At 38.9% G+C, this 15,404-nt stretch overlaps 1 protein-coding gene across 1 annotated transcript; it reads right to left on the bottom strand.

Annotated features, from left to right (window-relative positions):
- Nucleotides 1-495: 495 nt before the first annotated feature.
- LOC101161080 (ras-related protein ORAB-1) lies at nt 496-13,360 on the bottom strand. The gene is made up of 6 exons (XM_004076897.4): nt 12,917-13,360; nt 10,327-10,399; nt 9,836-9,931; nt 6,978-7,073; nt 6,519-6,650; nt 496-2,100 (listed from the first exon to the last, which is right to left on the bottom strand). Exons 1-6 carry the CDS (start codon nt 12,928-12,930, stop codon nt 1,903-1,905), a joined length of 609 nt encoding a protein of 202 aa, XP_004076945.1. The 5' UTR covers nt 12,931-13,360; the 3' UTR covers nt 496-1,902.
- Between the last annotated feature and the right edge of the window lie 2,044 nt (nt 13,361-15,404).

Genomic DNA, 15,404 nt, shown 5'->3' with positions numbered 1-15,404 from the left:
GTTCTTCAGCCCCAAGCAGTGTAGTTCTTCTCACTGAAGTATAATGGATATTGTTTATGAGCAATGTTGGATTTTTTTGGGATTCATTAATCTTCTTCCGTTTATCCATTTTGGGGATTTCAATTTTTAATCTTCTAAACGCATATAAATTTTTGTCTGCAAATTTCATAAAGACTAGACGTAGAATTTCCAAAACATTTTATAACAAGTTGTTAAAATGTTCTTTCCTTTCCTTTAATCGATGACCCTGTGCATTTAAGGAAAACTGTCATTCAAGGGAAACCTTTGCACAAGGTCAACAACAATCCCAGAACTTTAGTCAAATGTCTTTGCTATGAAATTTGGGTTTAACAATAAGAATTTACCAGCTTTATCGAAAAGATATCTATATTTTACTGCAATCCAAAATCATTACAATCATTACAATTTAAAATCTGTTACATTTTAGAGTAAGCATTTAGATCATCAACAATTAAAAAAGAACACAACGTTTTTGCGTTTCAGCAAAACAAACCATCTTTAATTACAACCAATGAAGTAATTAGCAAAGTAGATTAAAAGAATCTGGCAAGACGTGAATTTCACATTCTAATCAGACGACTATGGTGAACCAGATGTGGCCCTCTGCTGCAGATGTAGCCGACTGGCATCAGAGGACCTTCTGCATACAAAAAGCATTGCATTAGAACATGAATTCATCTGTAGGTCTTTATATCTAACTATTACCCTTGACCCCAAACCATTGTTTGAATGTTCTTTTTGTGCATTTCGCATCAAACTGGATGAAGAACAAGCAGTGTGAGGGGCGGAGTTTAAACTCATGTGGTTCTCTCATGTCAGGAGAGTTTGTTCTGCGTTAAATAGCCAGATTTTGACTTGAGCAGCCAGCTGAAATTTAATGATTAGAAGCCACAATAATAAAGGAAATGCCACATTGCAGCTCTATAAGAATGATTCATACATGAACATAAATCCAGCAGACCCCATGTTGTGACATGGCCCTCATAAACTTCATGTAGGCTTGTCCACACGGCAAAGATGATTCCAAAGTCTCTTCCTGACTGTATTCAAATCAACCATTTACCACGTCAGCATGTTTTTTTCTTTTTACATTCATCAAGAAGGATCCCATTTTATACAGTAGGATAGTCCAATATTTATTATGAATTTTGTTAAGTGTTACATGTTTAGCAACAAACAAGGTTGTCAAGAGCCACATATTAAATGCAAAGATAAAGAGTCAAAACCGATTCATCATGTGTTAAACACGGCAGAACTGGCAAACCCAGTTTTACATATATATACATAATGTTTATGTACATATACTTGCACTTGACTTTCAGAACAGCCGAGACAACGCTGTGCAGAGGCTGGTAAGAAAAATTAAAAACACCTTCAACTGGGGGGCAGACTGACTGACTGACACTCTGAAAAAGACAGCAAAATCATCACAGATAGAAAAGAGGGGGGAAAAAAAAGCTCCAATACAAGCAGAAACCTAAATGAAAATGATTCATTTACCAACCCTACAGAAGGAATGAAGAGACAGTCACACAGACACACAGCTCTCATCAACCTGAATGAAAGAGTCTCTGAGGTCTAACATGTGGGTGGGTTACAGGGCCGAGTTCAATGATCATGTATCAGTAGAATTTGTCATCAATAACAGGACAGTAAGACCAGTAGGATGCTTTAATTGTTTTTTTTTTTGTTTTTTTTTGGTAGTGCGGCTACGTTATGTACAGTAAAATACAGGCAACTTTATCTTGTTCTGTCATAGATACAAATCAGGTCTTCTTTATCCTGCCTGGTTGAACGGGGGCTTTTGTTGGGACACAGTGGAGTTTGGAGGTGGGGTGCAGAGAGTGTGAGGTGACACACAGGTGACGGGCGGTTCCTCGCTCAGCAGCAGCCTCCTGAGGAAGGCTTTACGGAAGTGCCTGGAGTCAGCTTCACATTGGGCTTCTCTCCTCCGACTGTGGCCCCGGGGCCCATCCTCTTCTTGATTTCTGCAGCCATCGTCATGAACGCTTGCTCTACGTTTGTTGCATTTTTGGCACTGGTTTCCAAAAAGGGAATTCCCAGAGAGTCAGCAAACTCCTGCAACCCAAAGGCACAACATTTAAGACTTCATGAGAAGGCAGAGAACATTCCATAACCACAGACAAAAGGAAAGAAATGCCAGCAGTCTCCTTACAACAGAATGACCAAAAATCCATCACTTTCATCAACCTATATTTAATTACGCTTGACCTCAAAGTACTGGTGTGATCACTGCATTAGACGCCCCGGCAACAATAATGGGAACTGTGTTGAGGCTAGTTTGCAGAGATGTTTATGAGCGCTGTTCACAAAACTCCTGTGAGATTTTTGTGTGATTGATGTGACATCCAGGGACATTTCTCCACAACTAGGAGTGCAATGATACATTTTTAACAACTATGCGATTCATATCATAATTAGTGGTTGACGATATGATTCATAGTCGATATTGGTTCATTTTGAATGATCTGATCAGATTCATTGACCTAAAATAGATCCGGGACATCTTAAGCTAAATAAATTAACCTACTGTTCCTCAAACTAAATGGTATTTTCCAAGTTTGATATAATCAATTTATTTCATGTTGAACTGATTTTTTAATGGTAATGGTCGATTTAATTAACAAATTGCCTCAGACAGATTGATCTGGTTGGAGGTCAATTAGTCCATACACCCCTATCCAAAACCATAAAATGACTTCATATTTCAGCTGCTCAACCTGCCTTAGTAGAAAACAACAAGTGAACCTAACGGCAAACATTGTTGTGCTCTACAAAACAGAGCAAAGAAAATCACTTTTTCTTAAAGTGTTCACACTTGAGTTTTCTACACAACACAAACCAATTTTTTTTCTTGGTGGATAGTAAACAATCAGAAAGTCCCAAGGACAATGGACACCAGATTTCTTGTTTTACACAAAAAAATCTGGTCATTGTTAAAGCACAAACATTATTCAATGATTACTGTTGGAGGGACAGAGCTAAGTCAGAATAGAACAAAAAAGAAAAGATTAACGATTGGTTTAAACAACAGAGAGGATAAAGAGCACAAAGACTGGATGAAAATTATGAGCCATCAAAAATTCTATTAAACTGGAACTCTGACAGAACCTATTATGGCCGTTGCTTTGTTCATGTACACATTTAGGAACTGCATGAACTGTAAAGCTATGTTTAGCAACAAAGAAAAAGGCCTCTAAGAGACACGACAGCCCATTCACAAAGATTACTCAATGTTTTCATATAACATTAAGAATATATTTGGTGTCTATGATGCCGAGAATGTAAAGCCTTAGTCAAAACTGTCCTTTTGGGTAATTACGGGACATGTGTTAGTGAAAAATGGGTAAACCTGTACGGGACATGCCCTGTGGCCTGCACGAAATATGAAGGTCGTAGACCGCTCCGGTGGAAACGTTCATGGACGTTTTTTCCCTACAGGCGTGCTGTGACCGACAGGTAGTAGCAGACACATACGACACATAAGGGGACATAAGTGAGATGCAGGCGCCGTACGGCTTTGTCCTTTTTCAATCTCCCCAAATCCTGCGGACTGCACAAAGGGGCCTGTTAGTGCGTTTGCTGTGATAAGTGTGCCTGCTGGAAATGATGAAATTAGACAGAAAGCAGTCTGTGTGGCTATTAGGGAGGATATTTGGTCCCCATCCGATTCAGAGTCACTCAGTTTTTAGGATAGAGTCCCAATCCCATTGTTCTCTAAAACATTTTTAGAAATTGAAAAGAATTTGATAAACACATCCAGTTTGATCCCGGTTTTTCTTAAATTCACGTTTTTATCATTTATAACTTAATAGAGTACTTTGGTGAACTACTGCAACCATTACCTAGAAAGACTAGTTTACTATTAACTAGAAAAAATAGGTGATAAATATTCATGTGAGAGTTTTTTTGACCATGATCCATGTTTACATGAAAAAATCTTAAAAAATAGAAGAAGTTTTTTCTCAAAATTATTTTTGCAGTACGACAGACAGGAAGGTGATAATTAGTCATGTGTTAGTCAAATGTTGTGACTGAAGCTCTAGAATTTTCAGAACTATTGAACATTTTGATCAGGAGTGATTCCATAAAAATTATCGACTTTCTTCCAAAGTTGTTGTTGTGGCTTGAATATGATGATTGATCATATCATTTATTTCGGTTGTTTTATCCCCTTTTCCGGCAGCCTGGACTTTGCAGCTGCCTCACTGCAGACTCCGTTGGCAGCAGGACAGCGCCGCGCCGTTATTAAAAAGAAAAACAAAAACCTGATCTTTTTTTCTTTTAAAAGCCTTTGAAGGTTATTGTTTGAACCCAGACAAATCCCAAGAAACACTTGCTGTCAGTTTTTAAAGGTTTATCAACAGTTTTTGATGTCTGAATCTCTCTCTAACTAAAGGCATTAGTTATACGCTTGAAATATCTAGAGCTGATCAAAAAAAAAAAAAAATATCCGATCACTGAACAGGCGACAACATCCGATTCTGATCGACTCAGAAACTAGGGGATTGGGTCTGATTTTTTAATCGTGATCGAATCGGGATATCCCTATTGGACATCCTGAGGGTACTTGGGTATCACGTTAACTAGGGCTGCAGGATATGAGGAAAAGTCGCAATTTGCGATAGTAGTGATCAATATTGCGAGGAAGATATATCTTGTAAAACATGAAGTAGCAAAAAAAAACTAAACACATCAATTCCATTTCACTGCAACAGTTTAATTTAAATAAGAGTCAACATAAGTTGAATTACACACCAAATGACCCTTTTCTAGAAGTCAAGCAGCTGACGTAAAAGGATTCCATCTCGTTGGTCAAATGCATCAAGGATTTTATTTGATTCAGTAAATACTTGTAGCTGCCATAAGATTATTTTAGCACATCTGATTCACCATATTCATTGTCTTTTTCGGTACGCATATTGCACAGCTTGATATCATGATCACGATAAATTTGCGATTTAATGTGCAGGCCTAACTCAGTGAGTGCAGCATTCATGCATGGTGAGTCAAGAGCCAGGAGTTACACCTTACTATTAACTAGTGTGGTGTGAGGGCACTACACGACAACGTCACAAGTGTGTGCAACTTCCTTTAACCTTACAAACTACTACCAGATACCCTTACCAAATGCACAACTATTGTACAACTCAACCCCCGTACAGGTACATTTGACAAAAGCTTTAGTTTAGTACAACAAAAGAATCTGGGAAATTTTACTGGAGGAGGGAATCATGCCCGCCAACTTCTGAAATCACGTCCAATTAATTCTAACTACACGTCAAACAGGAATGGCTTTGGAAAAGAAATTATCCAAATAAGAGGGTTAAAGAGGTAAAAGCCTTAAAAGTACAACCAAGAAACAAGATTTACTGCTGTGTGCTGAAGCTATACATATAGGCTATTCAACCCGACTGCAGAACTGCAAAGCCAACCCAAAAAATAGATTTAGGTGATCTACAGCACCTACACAAGCCACACTATGCATCAACATACATACACTGAAACAATGAGCCAGAGGACATGCACACGGATCTGATCATACTCCGATTTCTCAAGTCATTACGTGACTTATCCAACAGCAGTAGTTCTGATGAGAAGACAAAGGTGATATTGTCTGGCATACATTCGTAATTTTCCGATTTTATATCAAAGTTTTACATTTGCATTTGTGCACACAAAAAGCAGGAGACGAGAGACCCAGGGTAGAAATACATGTCAAAGACAACTGGTGTTTCCTCTTTGTGGACTAAAAGAAATGTAGAACAGCAATGTTGGCACCTCGCTTACCATAAACAGACTGGCAGAAGTTTTAAAAGGAACAAAAAAAGTTTTAAACTTGTGCCATCACGTTAAATAAAGCAATCCTGGATCAAGCATACCAGGAAGTGCCAAATACTGCAGTTCCTTAAAAAAACCCCACTACAGGCAGGTTCAGAAGGAAGCAGTTCTAAGTTGACTTCCAGGTAAAAAACTTTACCTTGTAGTTTGATGATTTTTTTAAATGGTGATTGCTAAAACATGTGGACATGGATTTTTTGATGATTGCATTTTCAAAGTCAATTCGCAACCATCTGATTTCTTTGAGCAAGCAAAGAGACTTAATGCTGTAGAGCAGATGCGTAGGGTTTTCTCAACCATCTTATTTCACAATCAGCATTCTGTATGCAGGATCCTGGTCCTGCAGTACAGTTAACAAAAACAAACAGCTTGTTGCATTTGGCAACAATCTGTCTTCTTTTCTGCAGTTACTAGTGAGAGTTATCATTCCCTGAATCCTTTTCTAGCCTTATAGTAAATATCTTGGGTAAATACCAAATGTCTTCCAAGAAGCAATTTTACACTTTGATGACAAAATGGTCTAGGTTGTTAAAAAACGTCTAAAACTCTATTTATGTCTGCAATTCCTAAATTTCATCCTTATTGCTCCACGGAATATTCAGCCTCTGCATGTGGATGGATCCAAAAAGCTTCACCTTTGCTGTTGTGTAGTCCACCACCTTCTTTGTTGTCAAGTCACACTTGTTCCCAACCAAGAGCTTGTTGACGTTTTCACTGGCGTAGCGGTCAATCTCCTGTAGCCACTGTTTGACATTGTTGAAGGACTCCTACAAGGGAAGAAAAAACAAGACTAAGCACAAGGCCTCCTGTTGAACAAACTGCTTTACTGACATGGTGAGAGAAGGGTCTTCGCAGTAACTGGAAGTTACTCTGAAGATTTGACCTCTACTTTAGATCCAGTGCACTTGCAGCACCTCATGCAACCTACATTGTACATTCTACATTGTGCTGTTCTTCTCACTCACTAATGTTGACATTTGAAAGATGCTAAATAAATGTGCTTTTTAGGAAGTTTAGCCTTTATTAGCAATAACTGAAAGCATAGCTCTTGTGAAGCCAATATTTAGTTTTACAGAAAATATGAAATGACTTGCCTGATCTGTGACATCATACACTACAATGATACCATGGGCACCTCTGTAGTAGCTGGATGTGATTGTACGAAACCTCTCCTGTCCGGCTGTGTCCCACTGTCAGAGGGAAAGAGAGTATGGTTTCGCTATGTCAAAACATAACAGAATTGACATAGCCTTAAAAAAAAAAGGAAATTTAGATTCCTACATCTTATGGCAGGAAAAACATTCAATGAAAAGGACCTAGATGCACTTTTACAAATCATCAAAGTCATTAATCTTTATAGTAGTCCACGTTTATATCAATGACATCATCTCCCCCTTCACTGCAATGAAACTTTCTGAAGTGGTAAACCAGACAATTCATTAAAGATCCACTCCAGTCATTTTGCATTAATCTATTTTCAAAACATATCCAGTGATCTTTAAATTATGATGATGCTGTTTTTAGCCACAAAAGTCATTGTGTCGTTTTCTAGGACAAGGTTTCTGACAAGGTTTCTGAAGAGCGGCTGGAGTTCATTAGAAATTCACCTCCTAGTTGTGGGCAGGACTGTTAGCACGAAGCAAGCCTGCCCTCATTTCCCATGTTCCCTTTGTTTACAGTCCCTCACGCTAGCTTACAGCCCTTTACAACCCCAACCTAACATTAGCGGTGACCAAAATCAGAGCCATCCAGCCGTACAGTTTTGATTCAGATTCCAGCTCAGACGAGGAAAACAAAGACGTTCATGGATCTATTTGTCTGAGGGGATGAATCAGAATGGAGCAGAGCAGGAAGACTGTGGCTCACTGAGTATACGCAACAACTACCATCTTTCCTTAAACTGCTTTTTTTTCATCTGGTCCTGATTCAGACTGATTTAAATATGGAAATAGAAAGTCAGAAAAGCAGTTTTAATCTCAATTTTCTTCATACATGTACTCAATCATGACAAACGCCACAAAAACATATTAAGAACACCATAAACAGCATTTTCATTGAAGTGGGTCTTTACCAAAAAGATGTTGAATACAACCTGCCTGTCCCTAGTAAATGTGATGTTTGGTAAAGACACAGGGCTCCAGACTAACGAAAAGTTTAGGGGCACAACCAGAAAATTTAGGGGCGCACACCGTAAATCAACATTATAACCAAATCTACTCATTTCCACTGTATTACTAATAAATACTTTAATAATAGACGCAGAAATTACAATGTGCTGTTTCAAATTCAGTGTCACATTTTATTCTGCACTTTTGAAGATGCAACAAGAAGGTAAACTGACAGCACCATCGCTGTCATGACAGTACAAATAAGTAAAGAAAACGGATGGAAATTTATCTTTGTGACACCAAATAGGTGCAGCCAAGATGCACAATAAGCGTGTTTGAGATCACAAAAATATCGCGAGAAAGGGGTGGGAGCAAGGGGCAAACCTACCCAGACACAGCTGGAAACTGAACTGACTGAAAGCTGCCCTACAGACTACAAAACAATGCATTATGGGACATGTGTCCTGATGGTTTTTGTAGTGGAGTGATTAATTAAAATAATTTAAAATACCAATTCATTAAAAAAGGCTACATACATAACAAAACCTTAAAATAATCATAAAATATATAATAACACAGATCATACTAAGGGGGAGAAGAATATTGAAACTAAATTGAATGTTAAGGACAACTCCAATTTCCTGTTCTCTTTCAGTCTCGCTGCAGATTCGCATTTATCTCACAGCCCCCCCGCCTGGTCTCCCCAATGATCCACGCGAGGTGCCGGTTCATCTCAAACACGTCTATCGTTGCATTTTCCCCACGTATTTTCAGTGTGTCTAAAACTAATGTTTTTGCTCGAGCGTGTTTAAAGTTCAAGCCCCGTTAGCTGTCACGCATGTAGGTGTGGGACATTTATTCTCCTCAGCTGACCCGACTCCCGCGGGAGCGGTGTGCTGCCGTAACGGCCGTGCATAAACCCTTTGATGCGCCGCCGTAACCTTAACCAAAACCTAAACCTTCCTCCGGGTCTGTGCGGCCCAGAGAAAAGTTCAGCACGGACTGCATGTATTTAGAAAATCACGAGCGAATAAATACGTTCTAAAGGAAAATAAGGAACTCCTTAATGTGGTCCGGGGAGGGGGCTGTCAGGTGACCTGCTTTCAAGCCCGGTCATTGCCACGCCCCCAAGAGTCATATACCCCACTGTGATTGGTTGCTTTGTCAGCTCCGCGCACGACAATGAAAAAGTGTCATTCATACAAACTGGCGGGCTGCAGTAACACTAAACCTTTATATTAAGGCGGGGACCGCAAAATATCTTGGGGGCCGCAAATAGCCCGCGGGCCGCGAGTTTGAGACCCCTGCTGTACACTCTGGCACTGGTACGCTAGCCGCAAGTCGGAAGAACGAATCAATAGTTCGCTTACCCATAGTTCAGACGCACATATCAGGTTGTGATGATATTTGTCTCAGTTTCCTTCCCACAGATGTTTACGCGCACTCGATTATCTCTAGGCCCCTCCCCCTACACGCATTTTAGCCACTTACAGTGGCTTTCCCTATTCTTCTCACACGCAGTGGCCGCCTCACACACAGGTATCACGCGAGAGTGTACGTGCTCGCGTTTCATGAATATGTGCACGAGTGTGTGTGTCTGCCTGCGTCCGTGTGGCTTGCGTCTCATTGATTATTTCATTGATCATTGACGTGCCCCTTCCACGTTTGATGTATAAAAAATACGAAGGGTGGGGGAGGCAAATTTACTGGTCGCGCATGTGCGACTGGATGTAAAATTCAGTCGCACACTCTCAAATTTTGGTCGCAAAATGCGACCAATTGCTCGCAGTCTGGAGCCCTGAGACACAGCAGATTTAAGGCAAAAAGAACAGTAGATGACTTACAATCTGAAGTTTAATGGTCTTTCCATCAAGCTCTATGGTTCGTATTTTGAAGTCAACACCAATAGTGCTAATGTAACTTTCTGTGTATGTATCATCCTGTAGAGAGAAATGGAGTTAAAAAGCCATACATCTTATTTACTTCCTGCTTAAGAAAAGAAATGTTTGACAGATACGGGGGGGGGGGGGGGGGGGGGGGGCGTCTCAAAAGTACATTATTGTGTCCTGTTATACAAAATCTAGCGTTTCTTTTTCTAGATGCTTTAAAAATATATTGATATACTGAAAACAAGCTCTCATCACATAATTGTGTGTTGATGAAGACACATTTAAAGGAGTGGGAGCTGAACAAAAAAAGCTGCATTTCACTACATTCACCAAATGTAAGTGGGTTTCCAGGCCCAGCTGTGTGGCCCACTGGCATGAAGCCCCCCTGTTTGCTGTAACACGTTTGAACTATGTGCCATTTTTGGTGTGACTGTGGACAAACTCACTGCAAATCTGAGAAGAAGGCAAGACTTTCCAACACCAGAGTCACCAATCAGGAGCAGCTTGAATAAATAATCACTGTGGAGAAAAAAAGGTAAAGATGTTAGACAGGAACTGCCAAACAAAATGAGTTTTTAGACTTCTTACTTCAACACAAGTTTTTATTAAATTCAAGCATAAAATAAAAGCAGATAGAACAGACCTAAATAATAAAAAAATCTGATTTTAAATCAGTGGATACATATGTAACTTGTGGAACGAGTGAATTCAGTCTAATTTAAGCTCTGGGCCTAAATTTACATGGCAGTTTAAAAAAAAATTCTAATAAATGTATCTAAAAATATGAATAAGAGTAAGGGAAGAGTCATTCATTTCTGTGCTTATAGACTACTATGAGCTGGGCTTGGCAGACATCTTTATATTTTTTATTTTAGCTTGAGTCTAATGTATCAACTATTATAATGAGATTATGAAGCTCAGGAACCTGGATCAACACTAAAATTCAACAAAGCCTGCAGGCAACCGCCACGCCTAAACTGTAGTCTGCAAAACTAACATTTACAATGTCAGACATGAAAGCAGCCAAATCTTTGAATAGTCAAAAAAGAAAAAGGGGGGCCTCTGAAGTATTCCTACCGTTAAAAAACATAATCCTATTTTTAACCAGTGTCAGAAATATGCTTTACAATTCTTGATTAACATCTTCACATTAGGATATTCGGTTTGACACAAAACCATGACCGTAGTTGTTTTTTTTCTTTGAAAAGACTGTATGTGTAAAAACAAAAACTCCAAAGCTTTTCCCAACGAACCCATTGGAAATGTGTTCATTTGTTGTTTTAGTCATTTTAAAGGTTGTATACCATGCTATTCTCAAACCTTTTCTAGTTAACAATATTCATGGATATGATAACATATTACTCCTTTGGACCCCAAAAGATTATTATTAGATATTAGTTTTTTTTCCAGAGTTCTTCTCTAACGCGGAAGCAAGACGGCTCGGTTTTTAGGGGAACACGGCTTAAAGTTTCTTTTTATGGGGAATTATCATTACAATAAACTTAAAACCTCAAAACACTGATTTTGAATGATATAGACTCTTTAATAATATTTTGTGCAATTTTGACTACTCTGCATAATTACGACACTGTGCAATTCCCACTGTTAGATTTTGTAAATGTGCGATACATTTATTTATTTTTTTTAAACTATATACATATCCTGCTATATTCTTCCCATCTGTAACGCGGCAACAATGAAATTTCCCCATAGTGGGACTAATAAAGGGTTATCTCTTCGTATCTCTTAAATCAAATCACTTTGGGAAAATGTTAAGTGCATTAGTTTACTATAAGCTTCAGTTAATTAAGCATTTTGTTAAATTTCACTTCAAGCTTTTACATGAAGTTGGAAATCTGAATGGATGTTCATTTATATTCCTGGGGTCCTGTAATTCTTCTCCGTGGAATAAATTCCAGTCATTCCATTTTTCTATGAACAATTTGCTCCTACATATAATGATCTCTAAATATTTCTGCACTTCATATGAAAAAACTTGATGGTTTTGGCACAACATTTTAAACTAATTTCAGCTTTGTCATTTTCACTACATATGATTCATAACAACTAGAAATATGCTATAAACTATAAAGGTGTTTCACTTAAAGTGTTCATTGATCCGATTTATATAAATAAAAAAATCAAGAAATACTCAACTTGTGAAAAGAAGTGCTTCAAATGTGTTCAATAATGATCCTGTTTTAAAAATGGGATCAGTTGTGTTTAGAAGGGTTTTCCAACAAATAAATAGGGAGGAAAACATTAAACAAAGTCTTGTTTGTGTACGTTTGAAGTTTGATAACTGGAAAAAACAAAAAGCAGTAATAAGTTAGACTATTACTCAACACTGGTGTGAGGAAATCGAGGGCCTATCCCGTGACATGTGACCTACACATGACTGACTGACTGAGAGGCTGTACAGGAGCTGCTTAAGACCTGCCAGAACATACGACTGAAAACGGAGTCCTTCAGGGCGGCCAGTCCGCCGTCAGACGCCTTTTTCTCGGTAACAGCAGGTGACTGCCTGCTGCTATCACGAGCTAGCCGCTCCTTCAATCAATCCATTCGGGTCTACGTGAACCATTCGCGACGCTACGGGGCTGTGTTTCCACCAAAAGCCCACGACGCCGGACCCACTCATTCTAGCTATTTCATGAGCTAATTAGAAGATTCATCATTAATTTAAATAAACCCCATGGTTGACCTCAGGAATACTACGGCGCCTTTAGTATGTACGAGTCGACTCGACGTACGTACAAAATAGGCGAAAAATACACACTACTGTCTGATTCAGTCCAGCCATTCTACATTCAAAATGTTATAACTATACCCCCAAATTATATGGGATTGTTTGAACCCCATTCAGTGCACTTTTCAGAAAAAGATTCTGCCCAGGTGCGCAGGCAGGAAACGGTCAGCTGACAAACACCACGTCAGTTGCTTTTGTTAAAATATCTGCCTAGCCCTGACGAACTTAGTACTAGCTGTAAGCTAACCTTCTCTTCAGGACCAAAGCTGTATTAACGCCATACTCACTATTCGGGATTCATCGTTGGTTCGCGCTAGAGTGTATCCCTTCTCGTGGGATAAAACCTTCTTTCCTGTCCGTAGATGATCGGCGTTGGTCAGCAGTGATGACTAGCTCGATTTGTTTTCCGCGGCCGGCTAGCTGTTTTCTCAGCAAAAATCCAAAATGGCTGAAACTTCAACCAGGAAACTGCTAACATTAGCCGTGTTGGTGGCTAATTAAAAATAGAACTATAAATCCTGGTGGGGGGGAAATCGCGTGGTTTGGAATAAATACAGATGTTCAATCAGACGTCGTAGTCGCTGTAAAGTGGTGAAATGAGAAAAGTAGAGCGGAAAGAAGCGGGTAGATAGACGGCTCCGGGACTCGCTCGCGCTCGGTGTCTTGTTGCCGCAGCAGTGAAGTGTCAGCCCACAGGAGGGATTACGTCATTTAGTGAAACGTGGCACAGTGGAATGAGCCCGTGCGCTCGTGTCATATACTAATCATTCAACTTCCGGACACATTTTTTAACCAAAAAATTATCTCACCAGTGAACTTTGCCATTTATTTTTGATTAAGCATTATCCAAGCATTTTTATATGGAGCCCTCGGGGAATTTTATTTCTAATATCCTATAGGCCCATCCTTCACTAGATCTCATATTACCTATTCAATCGAATAGCAAGTCATCCACATTAACACTTTATATATTAATAAATGCAGATTTTACCAACACGAATTTCAAGGCACACTCCAATAAAAATGTTGTTGTGTTTGTTTTTAACATGTTCTTGTAGCATTTTCTGATGATGGAGGACACACATATGAAGGAAATCAAGGATTCCTGCGTATTTCTCTATTTAAATTGTGGTAAAACATGGGCAGACAAAAAAATAGCATATGTAAAAAATAAAAATCTGTAGCACTGACGTCAAAGCTACAATTAGGCCATAAGCTCCCTGCTCCACTCCATTCTGATCATCCACTGTCAGATAAATAGATCCGTGTGGATCTTTGTTTTCCTCGTCTGAGCTGGAATCTGGATCAGAACTGAATAGCTTCAATATTGTTCACCATTTTTGTTGCACTGCTAATGTTAGCTTGGAGTTGTGAGAGGCTGTAAGCTAGTGAGAGAGAGCGTTTAACAGATAGATGACCAGTAAAGGGGCTCCTCACCAACAGTCCTGTCCACCACTCAGAGGTGAATTTCTAAAGAACCACTGTCACTTTCCAGAAACTTTTTCATGGAAAATGACTGGTTTTTAAAATGTATTTAGGCTAAAACAGCATCATTACTAAGAGACCAAAGGGAACACTTTTACAACAGATCACAAATATGAGTCTTTGATGTGTGGTGGGTCACACTGAGGCCGTGGTTTAAGGCCGTGTCACACACATGCATTTCAATTTCAATTTAGCAGTCATGTGACCATCCAGTGTCTAGAATGTTCTAAGAATGTTCCCTTTGGATTCTTTGGATGTGGAAAAACAACAGTGGTGAACTTTAGGAAACTAACATGTGAATGGATTTGAGATTCATTCTAGTTTACTTGTTTGTTTGACACAGATTTCATTTCCACTTGATGATCTGGAAGAAATCCAAGAATCTGGAAAACTTTACTGTTCAATTTCTCTCTGAGTCTCACTGGTTGAAGTTTTGGATAAAGATGTCCTGGATCCACTTGAGGTCAGTGAATCAGATCGAATAGTTCAAAATGAATTAATATGAACTATGAATATTATCGTCAAACATGATAGGAATCACATTGTTGTTAAAAATTAATCATTACACTCCTAATTTTGGAGAATTGTCCCTCGATGTCAAACCAATCTCACAAGAGTCTTTCTTGTAAACTGATAGGTGCTCATGCACCTATCTGCAAACTAGCCTCAAAATAATTCCCTTCATTGTTGCCAGGGCATCCAATGGAGTGATTACACCAGTACTTTGATGTCAAACTTAATTAAATATAGGTTAGTGAATATGGCTCTCACTGTTTTCAGGACAGATGTCAAAGGGAAGTTGCAATATGTGGATGGCAGTGTTTGAAAGTATATGAATTATAAATATGAATTGGATCAACAACCACAAATCATGAATCGAATCTTTGTTCAAATTAAACTTTATTCGCTTTCTATTCCTTTGTAACATTGTCTTCATGTTTTTGTTCTTATTTTTTGATTCCTCTTAATCAGCTCAAGAAGTCTTAGCTGACTTAAGAAAACTGATTGCAGCAGAGAATCCGAAAACCCTCCACTTCTAAGTTTTTCTATTAATTGTTTTACAGTTTCACAGACTTCAAAGTGGTGGATGCCAACCTGCGTTTTTCAGATCTGGTTTTTCGGGAATAGTAAACTGTTGGCCATACTGCACGGTGGGTATGTCCCGATTAATACATTTCTGTGATTTAGAATTGTGCAGAATGAAAAGAATGATAAACTTTGCCAAATCTGGTAAGATTTTGGAAAACACTCATTTTGGTTTTCAAAAGAATCAAAATGATAGAATCACCT

This window comes from Oryzias latipes, chromosome 15 (assembly GCF_002234675.1).
Source record: "Oryzias latipes chromosome 15, ASM223467v1".
Classification (NCBI taxonomy): Eukaryota; Metazoa; Chordata; class Actinopteri; order Beloniformes; family Adrianichthyidae; genus Oryzias; species Oryzias latipes.
Note: the sequence above shows the minus strand (reverse complement) of the source record. Positions and strands in the feature narration are given on the sequence as shown.